Source organism: Falco peregrinus, chromosome Z (assembly GCF_023634155.1).
Source record: "Falco peregrinus isolate bFalPer1 chromosome Z, bFalPer1.pri, whole genome shotgun sequence".
NCBI lineage: Eukaryota > Metazoa > Chordata > Aves > Falconiformes > Falconidae > Falco > Falco peregrinus.
The window spans coordinates 30,551,197-30,575,199 of NC_073739.1; the positions used below are offsets into that span (position 1 = coordinate 30,551,197).

General features: G+C 42.6%; 1 protein-coding gene across 3 annotated transcripts in view; it reads left to right on the plus strand.

Annotated features, from left to right (window-relative positions):
- The window catches only part of LOC101922648 (neuronal acetylcholine receptor subunit alpha-7-like), a 72,081-nt gene extending 48,766 nt beyond the window's left edge, over positions 1-23,315 (plus strand). For all 3 annotated transcript variants that reach the window (XM_055791555.1, XM_055791556.1, XM_055791557.1), the window contains 2 exons: positions 16,986-17,095; positions 22,269-23,315. In XM_055791555.1, the coding sequence (XP_055647530.1) occupies positions 16,986-17,095; positions 22,269-22,790 (632 nt within the window). In that variant the 3' untranslated portion in view covers positions 22,791-23,315. The remainder of the gene's footprint in view (positions 1-16,985; positions 17,096-22,268) is intronic.
- Positions 23,316-24,003: the final 688 nt, after the last annotated feature.

Sequence of the window (24,003 nt, forward strand, 5' to 3'; positions counted from 1 at the left end):
TTGGGAACGTGGGCCAGACAAGCATTGTTACATCCTCTGTTTTCATAGGACCATCCATGTACTTTGATCATATGAGGCCTCAGTTTCTCAGCTGTAGACTAGAGAAATCTTTATTCCCTGACCTCACAACAGGCTAGAGAAAACAAACCTGTTCTGGTTTACAAAATAAAGAGCTATGAACACCACAAGAAACCTCAGAACCTGTTTAATTATAAACTCCTGAGCTAAGGTCTATCTTTGAATACAAATCATGACTGAAGTACTCATACCAGACAGTAGAAACAAACAAAATTTTCAACAATATATCTAGGTGCTGATGGAAGGTGTACCTCACCATTATGTATATAATTAGAACCTTGAACAAGTTGTATCATGAATAGGAAAAAAGAGCATTTACTCAGACAACCTCATTATCTCACTTCAAGGATTAAAACCTCAGACCTAACTCTGGGGTGACTATGCAGCAGTAAGGGCAACAACACCCATAGGCAAGAGTTTCTGAAAACCTCCAAATAACTTGGACATCTTGAAAGTCAACAGGACTCTTGCCTCTAAGTCATACAGGAGCTTCCAAAAAACTAACAAAATCTCTCTCTGAACAAATGCCCAGACTCCACAGAGACAGATACAATTTTAAGGGAAACTTTGTGTGTAGGGAAGAGACACAAGGCACCTTGGACCAGTCTTCACATAATTTTGCTTTGTGTAATACGTAACAAAAGCCATTTGGAATAAGTAAAGGAATGCCCTGGCCTATGCCTATTCTACTGGCTTTAAACAGACCAGTTTTGATTGATACAGTCCTCTGTGATAGAAGGTAAGCTTTGTACCAAGAAAAGCTATGAATAGTTATGTATTAGTACAGATTTTGATGCTGTGATAACATTAATTTCTACTTACTATAGCATAGCATAGTGAACATCACATATCAGAAGGTGAGGGGCAGTGGTGTTGGGGAACCCTGTTGCATCAGATCCTTCTTCTCTGGTTGAATATTGGCTCAACTATTAGGACCTCACAGATCTTTTCACTCTTTTTGGACCACAGACTCATGGAGGTGATAAAGGAGTCTTTTCTCACAAGTATGCCTCATTGACAGCATGTATTGTTGCAAGTTTTTTCCTAATGCCCAAATAATTAGAGCGTACCAAATGTATTAGAAATGCACCTCCCAAAGTTGTCATGTAGGTCAAACACAGTCTGTTTCTTTCATCTGTTCATTAGACAAATTTTATATTGTGAAACTGTAAAAGAATAATCCTTGCACATGGATGCTTTGTAACACCCTAGAGACTGGCTTCAGGTATCCAGATGAGGGATGTCTAAAACAGTCCTGTGGCTACTGTCATCTGACACTTCCCTGTTACAGCCCAAAAACAAACTGAACCGTGACAAGCTGGGGTGCACTCAGGCTGCATGCTCTGAAACTCAACCATCCCCATGCAATGGAATCTCTTTTTTCACAGGATCACAAGACAGTCCAGGTTGGAAAACACCTCAGGAAAACTGCATCAAAAGCCTTGCCAAAGTTGGCATAAATGACATCTGCTGCTCTCCCTCTGTCTGCAAATAGTACTGTTTCATTATAGAAGGCAGTCATGTTGGTCAGACGTGATTTATCCCTGATAAATATGGGCTGGCTGTTCCCAGTGCCCACCTTCTCCCTCATGTGTTCAGAAATGTTCCCCAAAGACTTACTCCCTGATTTACGCAGGGACCAAAGTCAGAATGACAGGGCTGTAGTTCTTCGAACTGTCCTTTTGGACTTTCTTGAAGATGGGCACAATAACTGTCTTTCTCCAGTTGTACGGGTTTTTACCCCATCCCCACGGCCTTGCATGATTTCCTTAGAGCTCTTGGGGTCACCTGGCTGTCCCAAGGACTTGGTCAGGTTCAGATCTCACAGTCAGTCCCTGACTCCACCCTCTTCCACTGCTCATTGTTTTCCTCCTCCTTGAATCATGTAAGCACAGACACATATGATGGCAAAAACTGAGGCAAAGAACACACTGTCTTGGCCTTATCTCTGTCCACTGTCACTAGTTCATCCTCCCCACTCAGCAGCAAAACCATCTTTTCCTTTTTCAGCTTTTTACTGTTCGTGTAAGTAGTAAAAACTCTTCCAGTTGCCCTTGTCTCCTTTGGCAGTCTCAAGAGCTTCAACATTCCCAACACCAACCCTAATGCCCAGGCAATGCTTCTGAATTTTCCTTTTGTGGCCTGACCCTGCTTCCCACATCTCCCCATCTTTTGCATTGGAGATCCTGGCTTAGATGTGCTTATCTCATGTATTCGCTTATTTCTCTGAGTAATAGGAGGGACTTCTATTGCACTTGGAGGCTGCTGACTTTAAGCTCTTGCAGTTTTCTTGTGCTGCTTTATCTTTTGGAGCTTTCTCCAGTCAGATCCCAGCTACTACTTCCCTCAAATATGAGAAGTCTTTTCCCCTGCAGTCCAAGGTCTATACTCTGCTGTTCTCTTTCCTCACTCTCTTCATGGTCTTGAACACCATAATAACTATAGCCTAGGCTGCCACTGATTATCATGTTCCCAACCAGTTCTTCCTTGATAGTGAAGAGCAGAGCAAGCTGTGCACCACCCCTGGCTGGCCTGTACTGTACTTGTATCAAGAAGTTATCATTGACATCCTTCACAAATCCCCTTGACTGCTTGCATTACTCTGTGTTGCCTTTTCAGCAGACATTAGGAGGTCCAAGTCCCCTGTGACAACCAGGATCTGTGATACAGAGGCTTCCCTGAGTTGCTTTAAGGCAACCCTTATCCACTCTGTTTGGGTGGTTGCAGCGAATGAAGAGACGGGACGCAGCTTGATGCAAGCAAATGTCAAGTTATTGTACAGAAGCACGAGTTTATATACACTTTCAAAAGCTGCGCGTTTTAAACAGATTGGTTCTTGAAGCTAAGCCTTGCATACTAGGCAATCCCCGATTGGTGGTTAACTACCATCAATTAACAGCAAGGTGTTACCTTTCCTTGGCACCATCCGTCCCCCACTCCCCTGTGCTCTGCAAACACGTCTCATCATGTTAATTGTTGTCTAGACAAGCTCGAGCACATTCCCCTCAGCTAACTGATTGCCACGCATGGTCCTAGTCTGCAGACCGCTCCTGCATCTCCCCCTTCCTGTTGCACAAAAGAACCCCTGAAACCGAGCAAAAACAAGGCACAAGTAATAGAACAAATAAAAAACCAACTAAGACATATTATCAATGTCAAAATAACCCACTGTCTTTGTTCCATACAATTTTACAATTTCCCCTTTTTGTTTTTGAACAGCTAGTACCAGGTTTGCCATGTTCTGCAGGGCCCTTGCAAACATGACAGCAACCAAGGTAATAGCAAACAAACAATACTGCCAATTGAGTGAATGGATGCCAAAAAGGCTGAAATTTTCTCAGATTTTGATAACATGTTGCTGCAATGGGGTGCCTAAAATCCATTCAGCACATACCATCCAAATCCTCACAGCCATGTCCTTGAACCAACAACAAAAGCAGTGGCAATTTTGACTCACATTCTTAACTGCCTACCAAACAAGGTGATTTAACTCTTTAATGCTTTCCCTGCTGTTACTCTGGATAAGAGAAGAACCGCTGCGACACGTTGCCATCATAGCCTCCTACTACATTAGCATCTACAGAAAGACAATTATCGACATTCAAAGTGTAAACAATATAATCTTCTTTTGGATTAACATTATACATAGGTGGAAGGGCACACCAAACAAGAACTGGTTCAGTCAAAAAGTTCGAAACATTGAAACATCGCATGCCTTCTCTGAACATACCTCTGGGGTCATTCCCTTCGTTCCCTCTTTTTTTATGCAACCGGAGACACTTTACCATAACAGAGAAGCCCCTATTTACATCTCTGAGCCGGGACACAAACCGCAGCTGTATGCACCACCAGGCTCAGGGCAGAAATCATTCATGTAGTTACATAGCTATATATCTCTACAAGCATGCAGACACCTATTAAACACTAGATAACCATGTTTATCTTTCCTAGTCTCCTTCACAATACCCAGCTGTTCTCTCATCTCTTGTTAGGTCAAATATTCTCCAGCTTCCTCTCCTATATCTCTCTTCAGACATTCTCTATCCTCCTCTTTTTTGCTTGTTAATTGCGACAAGGCATGGTTGTGTGTAGCTGGGTGGCCATGACCTGATTTATGTTACAATCAACTAAACACTGAATACAGGAAAAAAAGGTATGGGAGACATAAGGCAAACATCAATAAGGTGGTTAAAGATTATTATAATAAATCCTGTAATACTTTTGAGTCATGGCCCAAAGTTTCCCAGCCGTGAGATGAGACCAAAGGCATCCCGCCCCTGGCTCTGTTGCAGATCTTTGTTTTAAGGATTTTAAGTTTTGTATACTTTTGTAAATTAATTCACAGTGGTCACTCAGATTCACGTAACACATCCTATCAAAGTCTTCACACTTGTGTCCCTGTGCTAATAATAAAAATCAATAGCAACTCGGTTCTGTAGCAACATATGATGGACAGAATCAACATCTGTTAATAAGCCAGAAAAAAAATAGTATTTGTAGTATTACTTTGTTTAGCAAGCTAGCAGCCTAATTTACTAAGCAAGTTAAAAGCGTGTACTATTCTTACAGAAGAGATTAGAGAAGCAAAAATGTGTTATGCTGCATTCCAGAACTCAGCCTGAGAATTACAGTCTCCTGTGAGTTCTGCGTTACAATCATTTGACACATGTTGGGGTTGCGATTGTGAAAGTTGCCCGTTTACAATTTTCATTGGCATTATCATAGCTAGTTGTTTTAAAAGCAACCCTTGAGCTTCCTGAAGTTCGACTTGTTGCAAAATATTCTGAAGCCAATCAATAAAGTTAGTATTAAAGTTAGTGACTCTCTAAGACCCTGCAAGACTGTGGCAAGACTCCCGCATCCGGACTGCTTTAATAGCAATCTCCTTCATTTGCAAATAGTTGTCCCTGGGATACCTTGCCTGAGTCACAGAATCGGCACAGTTAATTTTCTCCAGCCAACTGCTCATAGTTAACAGCAATTCGCCGATTAAGGTTTTCAGTCAAGGCCACTACACATAGCTCACAAAAATCAAATAACCACATCATATACTGTATCAGTTAGTACCATACAAAGCAATAACTTCCAATCATGCAGTGTGAGTGTATAAGGCTCTGCCATCACTTCAAGAACGGACACAGCAAATGTGTTATGAATCCTCCCTTCCCGCACTGCTTTGCTTAACTCTTTAACAGCCTCGTATTGCACAGGCTGCCACTCTGCAGGTTGATTTGTCTGACAAAATACTGAACATGCCATAACGACTCCCAAAACCCATCACTTAAGTGTTTCCCACTTGCATTCCTGTCACCAATCCCTCAGACTCCCTTTCACCCTCCCCAAAAATACAATCAATGCATCAGGAGAGACGAGGGGGTGGGGAAAAGGTCTAGCTCCTTTTCCAGATCTATAGGACCTGGATCAAAAGGTTTATCAGAGTCAATGAAATCATTGTCCGAGTTGTCCTGTTCCCGTGCTTGGTCCTGTGTTGTGAGGGTCGCTGCAATCAGTGACAGAAGCTTTGGGGGCAGAGGAGGTGTGGACAGAATCGCCATCACTGATGGTGTCTTGAGAAGAGTCGCGCTGTCGGTGGAATTTACAGCTTCCTCTGGTTTAGCACCGTTAGTAGAATTAGTCCACACTTGGCAAAGAGTAGTCAGAATTTGCCACCAAGATGCTAAATGCATTCCTGACACGGAGCTCCCCTCCGCAGCAGCATCATACAATTGGCTGCTGTATGTACACACTTTCATTCTTTCAAAGTCTCTAAAGTTTCTTGGCTGCTCACCTGTCTCGATGCATACAGGTGTTATCCTCGGGGTTTAGGTTGTCCGCCTGGTCCAGACAGCAAGACGATCATTCAGCCAAACCGTCTCCTCTGGAACGCAGCCCTCTTCCACGAGCTGTCTTTTTTATCGACCAGTTCCGTCCTTATTCTTCCAAGGCTTCGGAACACCACCATAGGGGTCACCATTTGAGGAGACTGAGGCACGGACTCCCTGATCTGACTAGAAGACCCTTCATGAGTCCATATACGTCTCTTTCTGGGGATGAAGCCTGATTCCCCGTTACGGATTTCCCACAGCTCACCTCTCAACTCCGGAGGGATTTCAGGCCGGCTCCTGCTTCCTTTCAGCAGATCATTCAAAGTTCTGTGGGACTCGCTGCATGTCGCTCAGATAGGCGATTCGAGAGCCCTTCATGTTAGATCCTTAAACGCATCACGTTGGGGTCACCAGTTTGCGGCGAATGAAGAGACGGGACGCAGCTTGATGCAAGCAAATGTCAATTTATTGTACACAATCACGAGTTTATATACACTTTCAAAAGCTGCGCGTTTTAAACAGATTGGTTCTTGAAGCTAAGCATTGCATACTAGGCAATCCCCGATTGGTGGTTAACTACCATCAATTAACAGCAAGGTGTTACCTTTCCTTGGCGCCATCCTTGGTGCCATCTGTCTCCCACTCCCCTGTGCTCTGCAAACATGCCTCATCATGTTAATTGTTGTCTAGACAAGCTCGAGCACATTCCCCTCAGCTAACTGATTGCCACGCATGGTCCTAGTTTGCAGACCGCTCCTGCAGGTGGTCTCTAAGGCACCCCCACCACAGCATCACTTTCATTGGCCTCTTCACTCAGCCTGTCCCACAAGCTCTCCAGGAGCTCTCATCCATCCCACAGAGAAGTCCCTCACATCCAAGTGTCTCCTTCACATAGAGAGCAATGTTGTCTTTGCTGTCTGTTCCCCCTGGAGAACTTGTACCTATACATCAGAGTCTTTCAGTAGTGAGAGATGTCCCTTCACATCTCAGTTGTCCCAGCAACATTATTGTTTCATGACAACTTGTAGAGCTCCAGTTGCTCCTGCATATTTTCCAGACTTCATGCATTTGCTGACTCTGGAGGTGAGTCCCTCCACCTTGTTTCACTGTTCCTGAGGTCTGGCCACACAACATCACTTCCTTTCCACTCTTGTCCACCATTTCTCTGTTTAAATTTGGGTCATAATCTCCGTTACACAGTATTCCTAGTTTAAAGCCTTGCTCCTAACTCCTTGCTCTGCTCTGAATAGGCAGGGAAAGACTGCTCACCCATCTGGCTTCTGCACCCAAATAGCCCTTGTTCAATAAGTGCTCAAACTAGGGTTGTGGTTTTACATGATCTTGAGGTCTGAAAACCTTACCCTTGCTCTAACAGGGTAGCACAGCATAATCTCTCCACAGTGATCTTATAGGTGATCCCAAATGGGATATTTTAGCTGCTGAACTGGATATACCACGTCATGATCACAGTTCAGTGTGATCTCTGATCCAGTTGAAAATCCTCAGAAATAAGTATGAGAAAAAGGAGGATGCTTAGACATCTTGTTCAACATTTGAAGAAGCAGCATGGTCAGTGCCAGGTTACATGAACAAACAAACCTTCTAAAGCATGTAGTTTGAGAAGGACACAAGTAATTTGATCTTGAAGAAGAAAGATCCATTGCTGGTCTGCAGAAAAGCCACTGTCACTGGTCTTCGTGAATGTGGGAGCAAAGATGCTCTGAGAAAATGACACACACTTTAAAAATCTACATTATATTGTTAGTGTCTTCATTTTTAAAAACAAACATGCATCCACACCTGCCTGGACCAAGATGACCACTCCCAGCCTTTGCTAGGACGAAACCACTAGCACTTAACATGCTGTACCCCCTACATTTCTCTGCCTTCTGACCACAGCTTTAACTACTGAACTGTAATAACATAGGAAATTCTCACAGCTGCTGTTTGAAGTGTCTTTGTTGAGGGATCAAAGGAAAGCTGGTCTAATATGACACCAAGAAAAGAACTATTTTCTGAGGTCTTGTATACTTGCAAAGAAGTACATGATTCTATGAAGAAATGTGGAATTCATATCCCAATTCTTGTTAGTTGATGTGACTCTCCTTTGACCTCAACTTACGTTTGCAATAAATGAAGCACCACTCAGCCGAAATAATCACAAGGAGGCAAGTGGAGCAAGACACTTACCTTTTTCTACCTCTCTGCAAAATGACTCCCCACTTTCTTGGTATGTTCTCTGCATTCTCTGTCTGTCTGTAAAGCTGCTCAGAGCAGAGCTCTCTAACTCCACACATCCAGCTTCCTCACACAATGGACTTCCATTTCTATGTAGCCTGCCTACCCATTGCTGTGTTAATACACATTAAAAACAAGAAGCCGACTTCTTTTATGTCAGAGCAAGTGTCAAAGCTTGGCCTAGAAATTAGCAGTAGGCTGCGCAGCACCTTTGAACATAAGGACCCATCTGCTGCTTTATATTGTGGGATGGTGGGTAGAGCTTTCCTTTCCACAGTGAGCCAGCTCCTTTCTGCATCAAGAATTGTGCCAGTTGGACAGGCTGGGTTACTACATTTGCCCTCTACCATTACTCAGATTTCTGGGGCTTGCATTCACACCAGTAACTAGCCACTCCTTGGCCAGCAGCGTGTCTCGTCCTGTCCTCCAGGGGGAACAAGGTATTTTCAAAGCCCAGTTTTCAGCAGCATGCATATGTACAAAGCAAGGCACCACAGTCTTTCAGAAGCTGAATCCTGCCCTTCTGCAAACTCATCTGCAATGCCAAAGAAAGGAGAAGTCTGGGAACCAGAGCAAAGATGTTTGTGTTTCTGTTTAAAACATCAACCATCCATAGCAACAGAAACCAGCTCAGCCATTTAGATCAAAAGCATTAACATCCCATGACATCTACAAACACAACAGTTTGGCCAGAATCCAACACAATTTGACTGTATGAACAAGGCTTTTTTCACTACAGGGTCCTGGAGGTCCCTCCTGGCACTTAAAATCTCTTGGGTATAGCTCCTAAAAGACTTTCAGATCATGACTATACAGCCGTGTCCTAAACTTACCCTTCCTAGTATAGCTTAATCATGCCTCACAGGAAACACGTCTGGCTGCACTTGTGAACTGACTTACTTTTAATTTCTGTCCTTAAAAATACTTTTATCAAGAGTCTATGTAAGTAGACGGCTGGAGTTTATTACTTGAGGAAAGGATATACAGAAGTGCAGAGAACTCCAGATGTGTTGCACACCTGAAATTACTGGTCTAAGTGCACTAATCACTGGCTAAAATCATAAAGTCTGTATGATACAGCTCAGGTATATGACAAAAATTATTCTTTCTGCTTCTAAAATCCTATGCAATTTTGCACAGATTTGTCTTGCACTATAAATGCCAGTAATTTCATTGGAATTCCATGCACCTTCCTGTCCCTACCACATATCACCATTGCTCCCTGTCTAGTGCATTATGTGAGAAGGGGTGCCCATGTCCGTGATTTCCTGGTTCAATGACCAAACTCAAATTAAACAAACACTGTTATTTCAGTTACAGCTTTTCCACAAGCTCAGGTCCTGCCTCTTGAAACTAAAGGCTTACATAATTTATCTGAGAACTGCATTTGAGGATTGTAGATGTCAACTGGAAGCATTTTATTTTATTTCTGTAAAGACAATGTGATCCAAGTAAATGGCATTGGATAATAAGATCTGGTTTTGGTGAAGATTTTATGACCATTTCTGAAGAAAGGATGAGTTCCTTCCTTAGGCAATAGACATAAGCCTGAATTCCTTTTTTTAAAGAGCACTGTGCCTCCCTGTTTACAGTCTCTGTATCTCTGACCTGTTTCATTAAACTGTATTTTCCATTTGAAAGCAACCTTGTAATTAAGGCTAGGAAATCATGCATTAAGAAGTCACTAAGGAACAAGTTCCCCTAAGACAAAACAAATTCTGAACTGTAACTCTTCATGACTAACATTTGACTAGAGACTCCTTAGGGTGGTTGTGCTTACCCATATCCAGTGGTACTTGATAAAGCAGTGACCAGAATCTCATTCATCTTGCACTACTGTAGGAACGTCTGCAAAAATCAATGTCTCAGTATAAGCTGCTAGTTTGGACTCAGAGACTTAAAAAAATTTCAGTTCCTAATGCAAAGTTTGGTTACTACCGAAACCAGCTAGTTTTTCAGAAATACAGAGCAATCCACAGCCCATGTTAAAGTCAGACATGGTCAAAAGCCATTGCTCTGGGAAACTGAGAGCAACACAGTTGTGAGCATAACCAGCATAGCTTCCTGAATTGTCTTTCTCCCTGCCTGCAATATCATCTCCAGAGGGGGAAATCATTAGGGGCCACATGGCACTGAAAAGTTTAGAGCTGTCCCCACTTTTCCCTCTCCTTCTGTGATCCCTGCTGCTTCCAGCACCAGATAGAAAACATCATTAAGGCCCCAGCTCCAGTAACCAGCAGGTTCACTTCTCGTTCCACTCTGCAGTGATACACAGGCTGTGGTGTCATTCCTTCCCCCAACTTCACCCACCTTATACTTACCTCAGGTTTACTGTGCTGCAGTCCCACCGCTGTAAGAACAGGGTGATACCATGCAGAGACAGACCCTAAAAGGCTTACTTTGGAAACCCCACCCAGCTCTTTACTCTCATATTGGTCCAAACCTACTGCAGTCTTTAAGTTCACTCCCAGGTAGCATAAAAAATAGTCACACAGAGAAACTGCTAGGAGCACCTGCAGCAGAACGCTTTCAGCTTGAGATCAAAGCTGCAGTAAGCTCTGAGTTGGCTGCTGTTGCTCCACCCCAGCCAGCGCTCCGAGGAAGTATCACTTTCAAGGTACTTTGTCAAAGCAGAGAAGGCACGCTTCTGCCCAAAATCCAAATCTTGAAACGGAATGTTCAGACCTTTCCAGACAGTCAAATGGTTTGTTTCTTCCATAAACACCTTTTACAGCTGGAAATTCAAGGCGTCCCTTTAATCATTTCTTACTTTTTCCCATGCCCAAATAACTGCAAAGTGCTGCAAATCATTATTTCGTTCCAGCTCTGACCAAAATAACACTATTGGTTTTGGATCAAGAATCTGTATTTTGCTCTAGAAGGAGTTTTATAGTAGAAAGTCTGGAACACCTGGAAGCTGGCATGTGCAGAGTGTGTTTGAAAGGGGAACAAGGGGCTCATGAATATGAGGAGCTGTCACTTCCTATGATTAACATCTACATGGTGTTTGACACCTTGGCTGGATCTATCAAATCTGCACAATAAAAATGAAGTTATCTTCACCTCCAGAAAACAATATTGCATTTCTCCTTTTCTTCTTTTGCTGAGCTCCTCTGCTTACTTCTTTAAAAAACACTGCTTAGGGGTCTACTATCATGACTTATTTTCAGCTGTGCCCCTCCTTGCCAGTCTTTATCATGCCCACATTATTTCAGTACAAATGGTTTGACGCCGTGAGTAAGTATGTTTGCAGCAGATGCTTCAGGTGATTTCTTGCAGTTAGTTGTACAGCAAACAAAGCTGCAGACTACTAAGACAAGGAAGCAATGTGGTGCTTTGCCACCTCCAGGAGTTACAGATTGTTTTAAGTGATGAGCATTAGGCATTGTGGTTCTGACTAGAGAGAGAAAATGAGATTAATCTCCTGTTACATTTTCTATCATCTGCCAGTGTGTTCTCAGCTGCTGCCACTTCACTTTATCTTTCTTTTGATTTTGTGGAGTGCTTTTCCCACCTCCCTTTCATGGTCCTGCCTAGTACCTTGTTGGTGCCAGAACCCTGCTCAGCCTCTTCTATGAAACAGAAATTCTCATTCACAGCAGCTCTTACAGTTTCATGCCTTGTGATCAATGATGCTTTTACCAAAGCCACGAGTCTTGAATGTTTTTCTTTACTTAAAAAAAAAAAAAAAAGAAAAGAAAAGAAAAAGAACAGTTTTACTTTTCAAACACCCAGTTCTATTCTTCAAAAGCATATGGGAGAAGACTTTGAAAATGCTGCAAAAACACTGCTCCTGTGTCCTTTACAAGTACCATAACCAAAAGGTAGACACAGTGATTAACCCTAAAGTCTCTCACTTTTTAAAGACATTTTGTGTTTATGAGGGACCAACTGGACTGAGATGGTCTTTGCTTTGTACTGTCAGTAAAAGCTAATGGATGGCACGAGGTGTCCTAGCTACATCAAATCTTGGCAATGGTGGAAATTTTTTACCTTTCTGTGTCCTCTTGGGTCTTTGTTTGCTGTCTGTGTACAACACTAAATCAATCAGCAAGGAAATCTTTCCTCCACCTTTTGGTTTCCCTGGTCTCTGAGAAACTCTGCCACCACCTGTGTAGACTGCAATAGTGTCTCTCCAGCACCAGCCCTGGTCCCTGCCACAGCAGAAGAGGGTGGTTGAAAGCCCCTCCAGTCGTGTCTGAGGTTTTCTACATCCTCCACAGGCTTCAGTTCATTGCCCTGGCCCATTTCCACAAGGAGGAGCAGTGAGTATCTCATTCTGTGCGTGCTCTGAGACATTTCTCCCATTTTCTAAGAGCTCACCAGAAACGTAGCACTCAGAATGACTGAAATGACCTGACTTAGAACAGTTCTAAACTAAGTCATCATTTCACATGCGGAACCTGACATTTCTTACAAAGAGGAACACCAATTGGAGTTACCCAACTTGATCACTATATGTCAGCATGACACTGTCCTCCTTCCCCCAGTATTTCATAGGAACAACAAGACCGTAACTGGTCACAATGAAGAAACTCTGCCTTTTCTATGATTAACTCTGTTGACAAATCTGGATAATATACTGCTTTCTCAGTCAGTGTTCAGTGATAAAATCAACAAGGCAAAACATCCACCTGGAATCATCTTGCTCCTCTCAGAGTTTCTGTTTCATTTACCCTGCTCCTAATCAGTCCATAAAGTTAATCCAGTTCCACAGAAACAGCAAATCTTCCAAAACATCTCTAGAATAATCCAAAGGTGCTCCTCTAACATCAGATAACAGTACAGAAGGTCCAAAAATGGTACCGGATGTGTCTCAAGTTATGAATTGCAAGTCATTGCCATCCTTTTGATATAGGTGACATTAAAGGATGCTTACAAGAAAAAAATAGCTATTGTCACTGATGTTTAAAAAAATACTTTCTAGCTTTCTGAGGTTGTATTAAATCTATACTTGCTATAACAACAGCACCTGGTCATCTTCTGACAGTGCTGAGACAGAAGCTGACAACTCCCAGATGTTAAAACAGCTGCCAGGTACTGTGTTACATAATACCTCCTTTGGCAAAGAAAAGGAAGAAAATCTATTGTAGAAGCACAAATACTTCATACTACATGAAAGAGATCAACCAAGCATCCGAAACAGATTTTGCATTCACACACAACTGCTGAAGAAAGCAGAAAACAGGTCTGAAAAACATACGAGAGCACGTAGCGGTGAACTGTGCAGACCTCAGTATCCCTGGGGAATGTCACTGCGTCAGTCAGGGATACTGAGGGATTCCAATCCAAACACATATCTTCTGCTCCCATTTCCTGGCCTGTGGCAGCTGTCCAGGGCAGAGTGCAAATAAGCCAGTTCCCCTCTGGAAGGGGTCATGTTGCTTCCAAGCTGTGCCCCAGAGCTGCTGACATACAGCAGCCAGGCCCCTGCTCTTCCAATTGCACTCCGTTTTGGGATTGCTCTTCCTGACACTGCCTGTGGTGAAGTAATTTGTTAAAGCCTCCAAGCTGACCCATCCATACCAGGGACCACGTAGTAACCAGGAGTTCTTGAGCAAGATACAGAGAGATGCTTAATGAGAGTTGCTGAGCATTTTCCTTCTGCAATGTAAGTGAAAGGGGCTGAGCTTCTTTGTAAAATCAGATTTGCATTTACTCCTGGCAACGGATACAAGTAGGGGTAGGACTCTGTGGGAGTCCAGTTTGCATAAGTGCTGTAGGCTTTAGGATAGACCCTAAAATACTGGCAAAACCAGTCTGGTGGCTGGGCTGTGACTGCCACCTGGGAGACCAAAACTCTGTTCTTACTCCACTGCTTGTCTCCCATGCCACATCCCGCAGGAGAGCTTGCTATTTCTGTGCTCAGCAGCATCAGGTTTAGATTGGATATTAGGAAAAACTTCTTCACTGAAAAGGTGGTCAAACATTGGAATGGGCTGCCCAGGGATGTGGTGGAATTGCCATCCCTACATCCCTGTTCAAAAAATGTGTAGATATGTTAGAGGTATGGTTTAGTGATGAACTTGGCAATCCTAGGTTGACAGTTAGACTTGATGATCTTAAAGGTCTTTTCCAACCTAATTGATTCTTGATCAGTGGAGGCACAGGAACAGAGCTCTCTGATTTAAGGCTGTGTGGACCTTGGGTAGGGTGAGTGAAGACTGCAGTCCCATGGCTTCAAGTGTCACCCTTTCAAGAATAACAAGGAAATCTTGACCCTATCAGCAGCTAGGCTCCTCTTCTCACAGGGTTCCTGAAGAAGGTCAAGTCATGGTCATATCAGAGCAGGTGCTAGAGGTGAAAAGCGACAGCATCCTTTGCAGCTTTCACCAGGTGATGGGCTTGATCTGGCTGGTGTGAGGTCTGAAGACTGCCAGGAGCAGAGATGCAAGCCAGCAGACTGGAGGACTATTAAGCCATGCTTTTAGGGAGGTGCGTGGGAGACAGCACAGAAGTCTTCCCCACCAGTTCTCCTGGCTATTGCAGTAGGACCATGTTTTTCTGCTACTGGGAAAGACAGGATGTAGGATTATATCCTGGAAGGAAAGATCAGAAAATACTGAGTGGGTATGGGTATTGTTTCAGAGCCAGGACCATTTTGCCTCATGAACGTACCTACTCAGTTTTGGGGCCTTTTCTTCCCTTACAAGTGAATCTTGACTGAACCCCAGCCCAGCTAGTTCTTGTGGCTCAGCCCCACTGCAGTGTCTGGATTGTGGCTCTGCCCCATTGCAAGGTCTGGGTTGTAGGCAGAGTCATGTTCCCAATCAGAGACCTGCGGCCAGAAGATCTAGCAATTCCTTTGTGAACAATGGCTATTATACCTACCTTGTCTTGCCACAGGAAAGGAGGTGATAGCCTTTATCAAATCTCCAACCAGATATGTGAAGGCTAATGTGACAGATGTGCCAGCTGTTCCTACTTCCTTCCTCTCCTTTCACTCCTGGTTCCTTGGGGCTGGTAAAATTCAGCCCTAGAGCAGTTCCGGGCTGCACCAGGGCTTTGAGACTTTCTTACCCTGAAATGAATACAGCACCTGCACCTGCCTGGGCTGTGTACATCTACCTGCCAGTTCTCATTTCACAGATATCTTGTGACATTTGACTGCCTGACACTGACAATAGGGCTAACATACCATGCCCTATTTCCTCTATCATTACTTTCCAACTGAAAACTTCAGTGTATCTTAAACAGAAACCCCCTCATCCCTAAATGCAGGTGATGCACACCCAGCCATCTTCCTTGCCTGTCACCAAGTAAAAACATGAACCACATTTCTTTATGGGTCCACAGGTCCACTACCGTTCCTGATCTGTTCCTGAGAGAACTGTTTTCCCTGTTTACTAGCAGGTCTCCACGGTCATTTCCTGACCTCTGTTCCTGGGTTTAAAGCATAAAAAACTGGGAGTGTGAATTCCCCTGCTAATCATTTGCTGGGATCTTGAGCCAGATAATACCAAGTTGTTTCCAAGTTCAACTGGGAGACTAAAATTCCAAGGATCTGTAAAAAATCCTAGCTAAAGCCATTTTAAATGGACCACTTCAGGCCTTTGAAGTCTGGTAGCATCAAAATGCATAGAATTTATGTAAGTTATTTAGTTACTTATGGCAATAATTATATCAGTGATGTCAACACTGCTGTGTTTCTGTTACATGGGGCATACATGAATCAGATCACCCGGCTTCCCTGAAACCTGACTTCCTGGTTTGCTCTGCTTCTGCCTGGCTTTTGGCTCTCTTCTCTCATGAGTAAGTGCAACAGAAGCCTTTCAAGTCACCTCACCCTCAGGACTCTTCTTTTAATCCAGCTGCATAATTCATTTTGCCACGGAAAGCCATGCCCACCTCTTGAAGCAATCGCAGCATTGGTTTCAGGGAGGCCTGAGAACCTCATTATTATGAACAAGCTTTTTGCCGCTGAGGCAGTGGGAATTGGTATTAACAAACGGAGCCGGAACAAAACTTGCCTTGGAGCTTGCATTGTATTTTTGACTTAGCCTGCAAAATGCAGGAGGGAAGGCTGGGGATAGGAGGAGGCTGCAGCCTGGGGCAGTGTCACCTGCTCCCCTACACCACCCCATTGTATCAGCCAACAGCTCTGCTCCCTGGTATTTTGCCACAGCAGCCTTCAAATGTCATCAACCGTGTGGATAATTCTGCTTTACACTCCAGTGCATCAACTACACTCCTGCCATGAGGAGGCTGTACTGCCACTTAGGAGATACAATTTCAAGTCTCAGTTCTGGCTTTGAAGATCTTGATTGCTTTCCTACATGGCAGGCTTAAATTTAGCACTCAGCAAGGATGTAGTGTGCTTTCATAGGAGTGAAAAGAAGTGGTCTTGAGGGCCAAGGAGGGTGCTGAAAAACATGCTTAACCCTTTGTGAGTAGTGGAGAAGCGAGGGAGGGGATCTGGTGATACTTTCAGGGGGGGTCCAGTGACACCATGAAGACAGCATTTCCCTCTGGCACATCTGCTGGTACAGTAGGGCAGCCCAGGACTGGGGATGCTAGTGTTCAGTGAGTCTGGTTAGCTCATGTCTTTGCCATCCTGGCACCGGGCAGGGAGCTGATCCTTCGCAGTGGGGCCTACATTCCTTTCTGGGAACAAAAGCAAAGCAGGTTATGCCTTTCACTGGTTCTAGCCCTTCCCTCACTGGAGAAGAGGGAGCTGAGCAGATACACAGAAAACCTCAAAGGCCTCAAGTGCTCCACAGCAGAAAAGAGAATGTTTGGATGTGATGTAGTCCTTCTCAAATGCAGATCTCAAGGCAAGGCCAAGGAATATTATTTGCCTGTTTGTTTTTTCTTCTTCTAACCAAGTCCTGCTTTTACTTGCAGCTCAGTATTTCGCTAGCATCATGGTCATCGTTGGTCTGTCAGTGGTGGTAACAGTGCTGGTTCTGCAGTTTCACCATCATGACCCACAAGCTGGAAAGATGCCCAAATGGGTAAGCAGCTTTGGTGGTAAATATTCAACAGCCTGCTGAAAGAAAAAAATAATCCAAAAGCTGTAGTAAGCTATTTATAGGTGAGGGACAGAAGTTGCTCTCCATTAATCTGAAGAGTCAGCTATGCACAGCACGTTTGATACTCACATATGCTATTGGAGGGAAAGAACAAACATGCTACATTTGGTTGTCCATTAAAAACCGTATCTGTTACTTGGGTTTGGGGTGTTATTGGAGTAGTTTAGTCATGGCAGAGCAATCCTGCCCAGCACTCCCTTTGCAAGTGCTACTCCTGTGGGCATCACCTTTGATTTCTTTTCCTGCAGACACCAGTACTGATAAAATCTGACATTTCAGACCCCTAAACAAACACTGGTCTCTGCTGGGCAGATTTTCTGCCTTGTTCCCTTACAGAGGTTCTCATTGCAGTTTGTGACAGAGCTATAATCTCCCAAAACAAAGACAGGAAGGGAACCCAATCTACTTCTGTCTTGCAACTATGAGCTGGCTCCCTGAGTTGCTGGAACGTCAGGAACCCTAATACTTTAGTGTAGTAGGGGTGTTGCCTGCTGAACCCAGCTATGCTTGTCACAGCTTTGAGCTCACTGCTACTGCACCACCGGCAGAAACAGAAAGGCAATGCTATTGGGCTCAGCGTGACTGTACTAAGGAGACTCCTGGAGTTCCCTGGCTTGGAATTCTGCCTTCTGCTGAAGCCACATCCACTTGCCTGTGAGGAAAACCAATCATGTCTACTGCCATCTGATCAGTTCTCAGTGCATTAGCATATGGACCCTCTTTTCTCCGCAGCAGCAGACTGTTAGCCCAGTGAGGTCTAGCACCAACACCAGCTGGCTTTCAGGAGAAATATGTTTGCAAGCTAAAAGAAAACAATGTTGTCTTTTCCTCTCCTTTTCCTAAGATCAGATTTTAGAATAAGCAAGGTATGTTTTGTATTTGCAAAAAGAAAAGGAATGAAAGCAGAAGCAGATACAAATAGTTACAGTCAAGTATCTACCTACTCTAGTTTCACAGAAGTCTGATTGTACAGCAACCTCTGGTATCTCATTCACCACATTTGTCATGATAGACAATTATCCTGACATGATATTGAATATCACATGGTTACCAATGGCAGCCTGAGGACAGAGCAGCTTTCTAATTTAACATCTCTACAAATAAACCGCAGCATAAATGCAAATTAAAAAAAATCCAGTAGCAATTAAGCATACTAACAATTATTTATAAAGTTCTGTATCATTTAAAATCATCTTACTTTTAAGCCAACAGAACACATGAGTTCTGAATGAATGTGCATGTAAGCAAGACCTGAGGCCACAGATCTGGGTAAATATGCTTCGCATGTCTACATGGACAGGGTATGCAGCAGCATAACAGCCCCCATGGACAATTTTATCATTTTTTCTGCTTTTCAAGGAGCCTAGACACAATGGCTCACATTAAATCTGCTCACAGGCCCTGCAAGTCAGCTTTTGCTCTGATCGTCTCTCACTCTCTTGGCTGGAAAAACAGCATGCAATGAATTGCACTGTTGAGGAACCTTGTTCAATGGCCTGGCAGCTGAACAGGCATACATTAAAAAAATTCCACCAGGAAGCAAAAAACTGTGGAAGCACAGATGATAGGCTGTGAAAGCTGTAGACAAGGCAAACTGACAGGGCTGAGAGATGTCAAGAGAAAAAGGGTGAATGCCAAGTATGTAGAGAAGAGGCTGACCCCACAAAAGCAGGCATTAGTTCTCTGCAAGGACAAGGCTCAGTCATTAGGATTCATGGCAAAGTCTCCATTTTTATTTCTTTTTCTTGTCTACCTATGACAGGCATTTTTTACAGAGAAAACCTGAAAGTTTTTTGCACAATGAAACCCAGGAATCTAAGATGGCCATCTGCAGAAATAAAGACATGGCTTACCTGGAATTTGTTCTCTGCAGTTCCAGTCCCAGCAGATACTCCCTACGTCTGTCTACTTACTCCCCACACCCTCCTCATCCTAGCAGAGCCAGACATCAGTTAATTGCAAAGCTCTAACCCTGATTAATTGGATATCATTAGAGGATTGTTCTCACCTCCTGCTTAAATGGATTTAGCTGCAGGAGATTGTTGTAGGAGAAGGTATTGGCTTGGGGGGGAGCAGCTCCAGACCTAGAAGATTTGACTGATCGTGTTTCCTAAATACCTGCTTCCTAAGCTATTTACAGTTGAGCAGCTTCTTTTCCCTCCCTGCCTCTCGAGGGATCTGTCCTTGGCTTTTGAACCAGAAAAGGGAGATGTGTATGTTAGTATTTAGCCTCTTTGTAGGTGCTTACTTCTCCCCTTTACTGCTCAGAATTGTGCCTTCCTTTCTATTAATCTTTGATGACTTACTAAAGCCAACTTTTTCCAAGAGAGGAGTCTAAGTACAAGGTGTTCAGTCAGGGCAATTGTTGGCTACTCAGCTGCGAAGTGAGAGTGCTGGTTACTTGACACATTTCATAATGTGTGCTGAGCTAGCATGGAAAAGAGTGCTACAGGGCACCCAGCTGAGGATCACTGGTACCTCTGCTGACAACTAAGACCGTTGTATAGGTGAGAGACATGGAGAGACCAAACACAGAGAGGAGAAAGGGTTTTGCAGGAAAAGGCAAGAGCACTCTGTCTCTTTGCTGTTCCTAGACCAGGTTTGTTAGGTTTCAGGCTTTTCTTTTGATATGCTTTAAACCTGGGCATGCACAGATTTGCTTGGGTGCTGGTGCCCCTCAGCAGGAGAGCTTTAGTTGGGAGACTCTCCCCTCTGGACTAGGCCAGGCAGGTGGCTGTGATGGGATCTAGAAATACAGCTGTATTATGGTTAGGGGAGGAACTTCATGGAGAGGGCCACAGCAAGGTTAGGTTGTTGGCCTCTGAGGACAGCTGTATCTGTGTCCTTCCTTCATAGAAAACTGTATATGAAAATGGAGGTGAGAACACAGATTCATGCCATCGTGCCCAGGCTCTTATCCCACAGTCCTTATACAGCAGCTGTCTCCTAAATTAATTGGTGTGACAAGAGCAGGTTGATGCCTCTGTGTCTGTGTTTTCAAGGAAACACGGCATTTGGAAGTACAAGCAAATTAAAAGCTGTGTTGCTGACTTCTGCATATTTATTTTTCAATGGGAAATGGGTTTGGCTCTATTTATAAATGTAACTCCCCTAAGGAGTAAACACTTCGTCTTGTAAGAAGAAGTAGCGTTGCTATAAAATAGGACTTTTTCACCTCATATCTCCTTCTAAGGAGCTAAGGCAGACATACTAACATTTTCTAATAAGAAAGTTTGTCTGGCTTAGTATTTTGGAATTTCACAGTACTGGAGAATTAATTTATCTCTTTCCTTTGCCACTGACACTGTGGAAATATTGCTAGCAATTAAGATCTTTATTTTGTTCCATGATGTTCCATTTTGTGTCCATAAGAAGTCAGACAACATTGTAATTAAGTAAGTTCAATTAAATGCAAGATTGATTTTTATTTAGGCTGCTACATTATAATTTTCTATTTGTCTGTGGTGACCATGGAGGAAATAATGAAATATTTAAAGACCCCAGTGGAAGCAGAATAATATGAATCACAGGAAAACAGTCTTTCAGGATGAACAATAAAAGATTCATTAGTGGGAGAAAAGCAGAAAGACTCACAGAAAATGGCATGGGGTTGTGACCCAGAAGAATTCATGCTGCAGAATTTAACAATTGTGTAACCATCTTCGGCTGGTCATTGTTGCTGTCTTTTACTATTATAATTCCCAATTGTGGTAATTAATGCCTCTCTTTTCTGAAATTATGCTTGTCATTACAGCAGCAACCCAAAGTGCTAGCTGTAATTTTCCCATCCCTGCATCTGTACTGTAAAAATACAGGAGACAACTCATCCTTCCTCTGAAACAATTTTCAAGGCAAAGTGGGGTCCTGAGTCAAGCCTGACTGTGGCAGGATCACATAGGGAGTCCTGGGCCAAGGCTCAGAAGTGAAACCACAGGTCACATCTGTTCTCTCCTGGACATCAGATTATTTGACTTGCAAGCAGAATGATAAAATCATTAAGGACCCCACCTCTCTTCTGGAAGGAACTCTCAGAAGCACATTGCAAATTTCCATTTTGTATACATAATACCTGAAGGACCTTATAATTACAAGATTTTACTGTTAGTTTGCTGCCCTTTAGACAAGATGTTACTGATTTTGCAGCCTTTTTACTGCCTTTCACAGCAAACAATGTTAGCAATAGGAGTCATAGCAGGCTTGGATTTCAGACAAGACATCTGAAGATCAATTCACTGGGAAGAAATGCTGGATGCAGTCTCTGGAATTAGCTCATTTGCTGATCTTGACAAGAAACATAAGGGGCACAATCTGCCATGTGCAGATTAGAGCACTTTCATGATGCACCAGAGCAGTTGTACACCAGAGCACAGAGAAATGACAGCAGTCCATAGTAGCCTTTAGATTTGGAACTACCCAATTTAATTTTTCACCATAATAATTCCATTTAATATATTCTATATAATAATTTACTATTCTTCTTTTGAAAAAAGGCCTGCTGTATTATGTGGCTGAACTCTTCAAAAAGTATTAAAATGGCTTTCAAATTAGAAAATAACCAGCAACCAGCAACCAAGGCTATTTAATTAGACTTAAACAACAGAAATTCAGATGGGGAATGCGCTAAAACCAGCTCTTTGTTGTATAGGGGTTTTTTTCATCAGAATCTAAACATTGCCCCCCCAAATATTTGAGTTTATCTCTTTCCATACTATCTGAGAAATAGTTGAAAACAATGCAGCAAATTTTGTGCCCTTTGCTCAATTACAGAGATCTGGGTTTGTTTGCTAAAGATATGACTTCAAGAATAATTTTGAAAGATTTTACAATGCTTTTGCTTTTGCTTTCTAAGCTAAGTGGGCATTGAACACCTGTGTTCAAGACATATCCAAAAAAAGGTCATCCTTGGAAACAAGCCAGATGAAAAAAAAAAAAAAAAAAAAAAAGGAAAAAATTGAAAGACATAGCTGGTGAACACAGAAAGCAGTCAGTATTTCTAAAGAACCTTATAGAATGACTGTAATAGTCACACAAGTTTTCAAAAACTTTTTGAATGCAGAAAAGTTCCCTTTTTTCTATCATGATCACTTTCTTTCAGGTTCGTGTCATCCTGCTGAATTGGTGTGCTTGGTTCTTACGAATGAAAAAACCTGGGGAAAACATAAAGCCCCTTTCCTGCAAATATAGCTATCCCAAGCACCACCTGAGCATAAACAGCATGGAGATGAGTGTCCTGCCTGGGCACCAGTCCAGCAACGGCAACACGATCTATAGCTACCATGCGATGGATCATCCATGCTGCCCTCAGAAGAATGATCTGGGTAGCAAGAGCGGAAAGATTACTTGCCCTTTACAGGAAGATACTGAGCTTGTTCAAAAGACAGCTTTAATGGATACCGTTCCGGTTATTGTGAAGATCCTGGAGGAAGTTCAGTTCATAGCAATGCGCTTCAGGAAACAAGATGAGGGTGAAGAGGTCTGCAGTGAGTGGAAGTTTGCAGCTGCTGTCATAGACAGATTATGCCTGGTTGCATTTACCCTTTTTGCCATCATTTGCACATTTACAATACTCATGTCTGCTCCAAATTTTATAGAAGCTGTTTCAAAGGATTTTGCATAAGGTTTTCAAAATGAGCATGATAATTTAAAAGTGAGTATTGCCAGTAATTTTGCTAGATAATTTAACTCAAATAGAGAAGTGTACTTATATGTGCTAACATACACAGAAGGGGATGAAAATAATTTCAGGAGGTAATTATTCCTGATGTTAGTGATTGTAGTTACTGAATAGTAAATATATTGAGCTCTGTTACTTACTTCATAGACTAGTACCACATGTAATTATGTCATGATCTGTGACAAGTGATAGACAAGAATTCAAATCTACAATATATTTATTACGTTAACACTAGTATTAATGTTACTATGAATTTGTGAATGTTTAGATATTGGTAATAATTTAAATGATCACTGATTACTATAAGCTTTACAGAATTCTGTTTTCAGTATATTTGTTTTCTCATTTTTATTTAATGTGGCCGTGACATTCACTTCTCAGATTTGATGGACATTCATAGTCTTATGATTCTGTGTATTGTATTGACAAAAATAAACTATCATGATGTTAACTCTTACTAGTATGGTGACTGGAGTGTTTTCTCAGTAAATATATTAAAAGAATGAATTTTCCCCAGACTATTACTTCTTTTTTAATTTTTTTAATTAGAAAATGTTGGTTGTGAGGTTGGGGAAAAATTCATTCTCCATGCTGACAGTCATATAGATCATTAACAGTGCCTTCTTAGCTCTCCTGCTGCTTAACTGTTGCTGTCACCTTGAAACTCTACTTAATTTGAAATATCTCTGATCTCTTGGGACATGGTTGCCAACTTAATACTGTGTGTACTACTCTGTATAATCAGGGAAACAATTTCGGGTCTGCATAATCTGTAGGAAATTTGCACTGATTTCACTGGGCTCAGATTTCATATGTAGTCTACACCACCAAAGTAGTAGTTTTTGAAAATCCTGCGAGTACAGTCCCCTTTCCAACTTAGGCACTGTGGCTTTGTTAAAAGGAGTGTGTAATAGACGAATGTAATTTTGCTAAATTTCAATGTAGCAATGTTAACTATTAATTTGCTGTCCATACATGCTCTAACATATTATCTATATATTAGTGAAAAATAATCCAATTATACCACTTCCCTGGAAGATAAGGGGGAAGAAAGCATTATTCTCAATAGCAGATTCGTTCCAGTCACTACTGTGTGAAGGAATGACATCTCTGTTGGAGTGATTTGTTTTGCCTACTGGTCACAGCAGAGCTACAA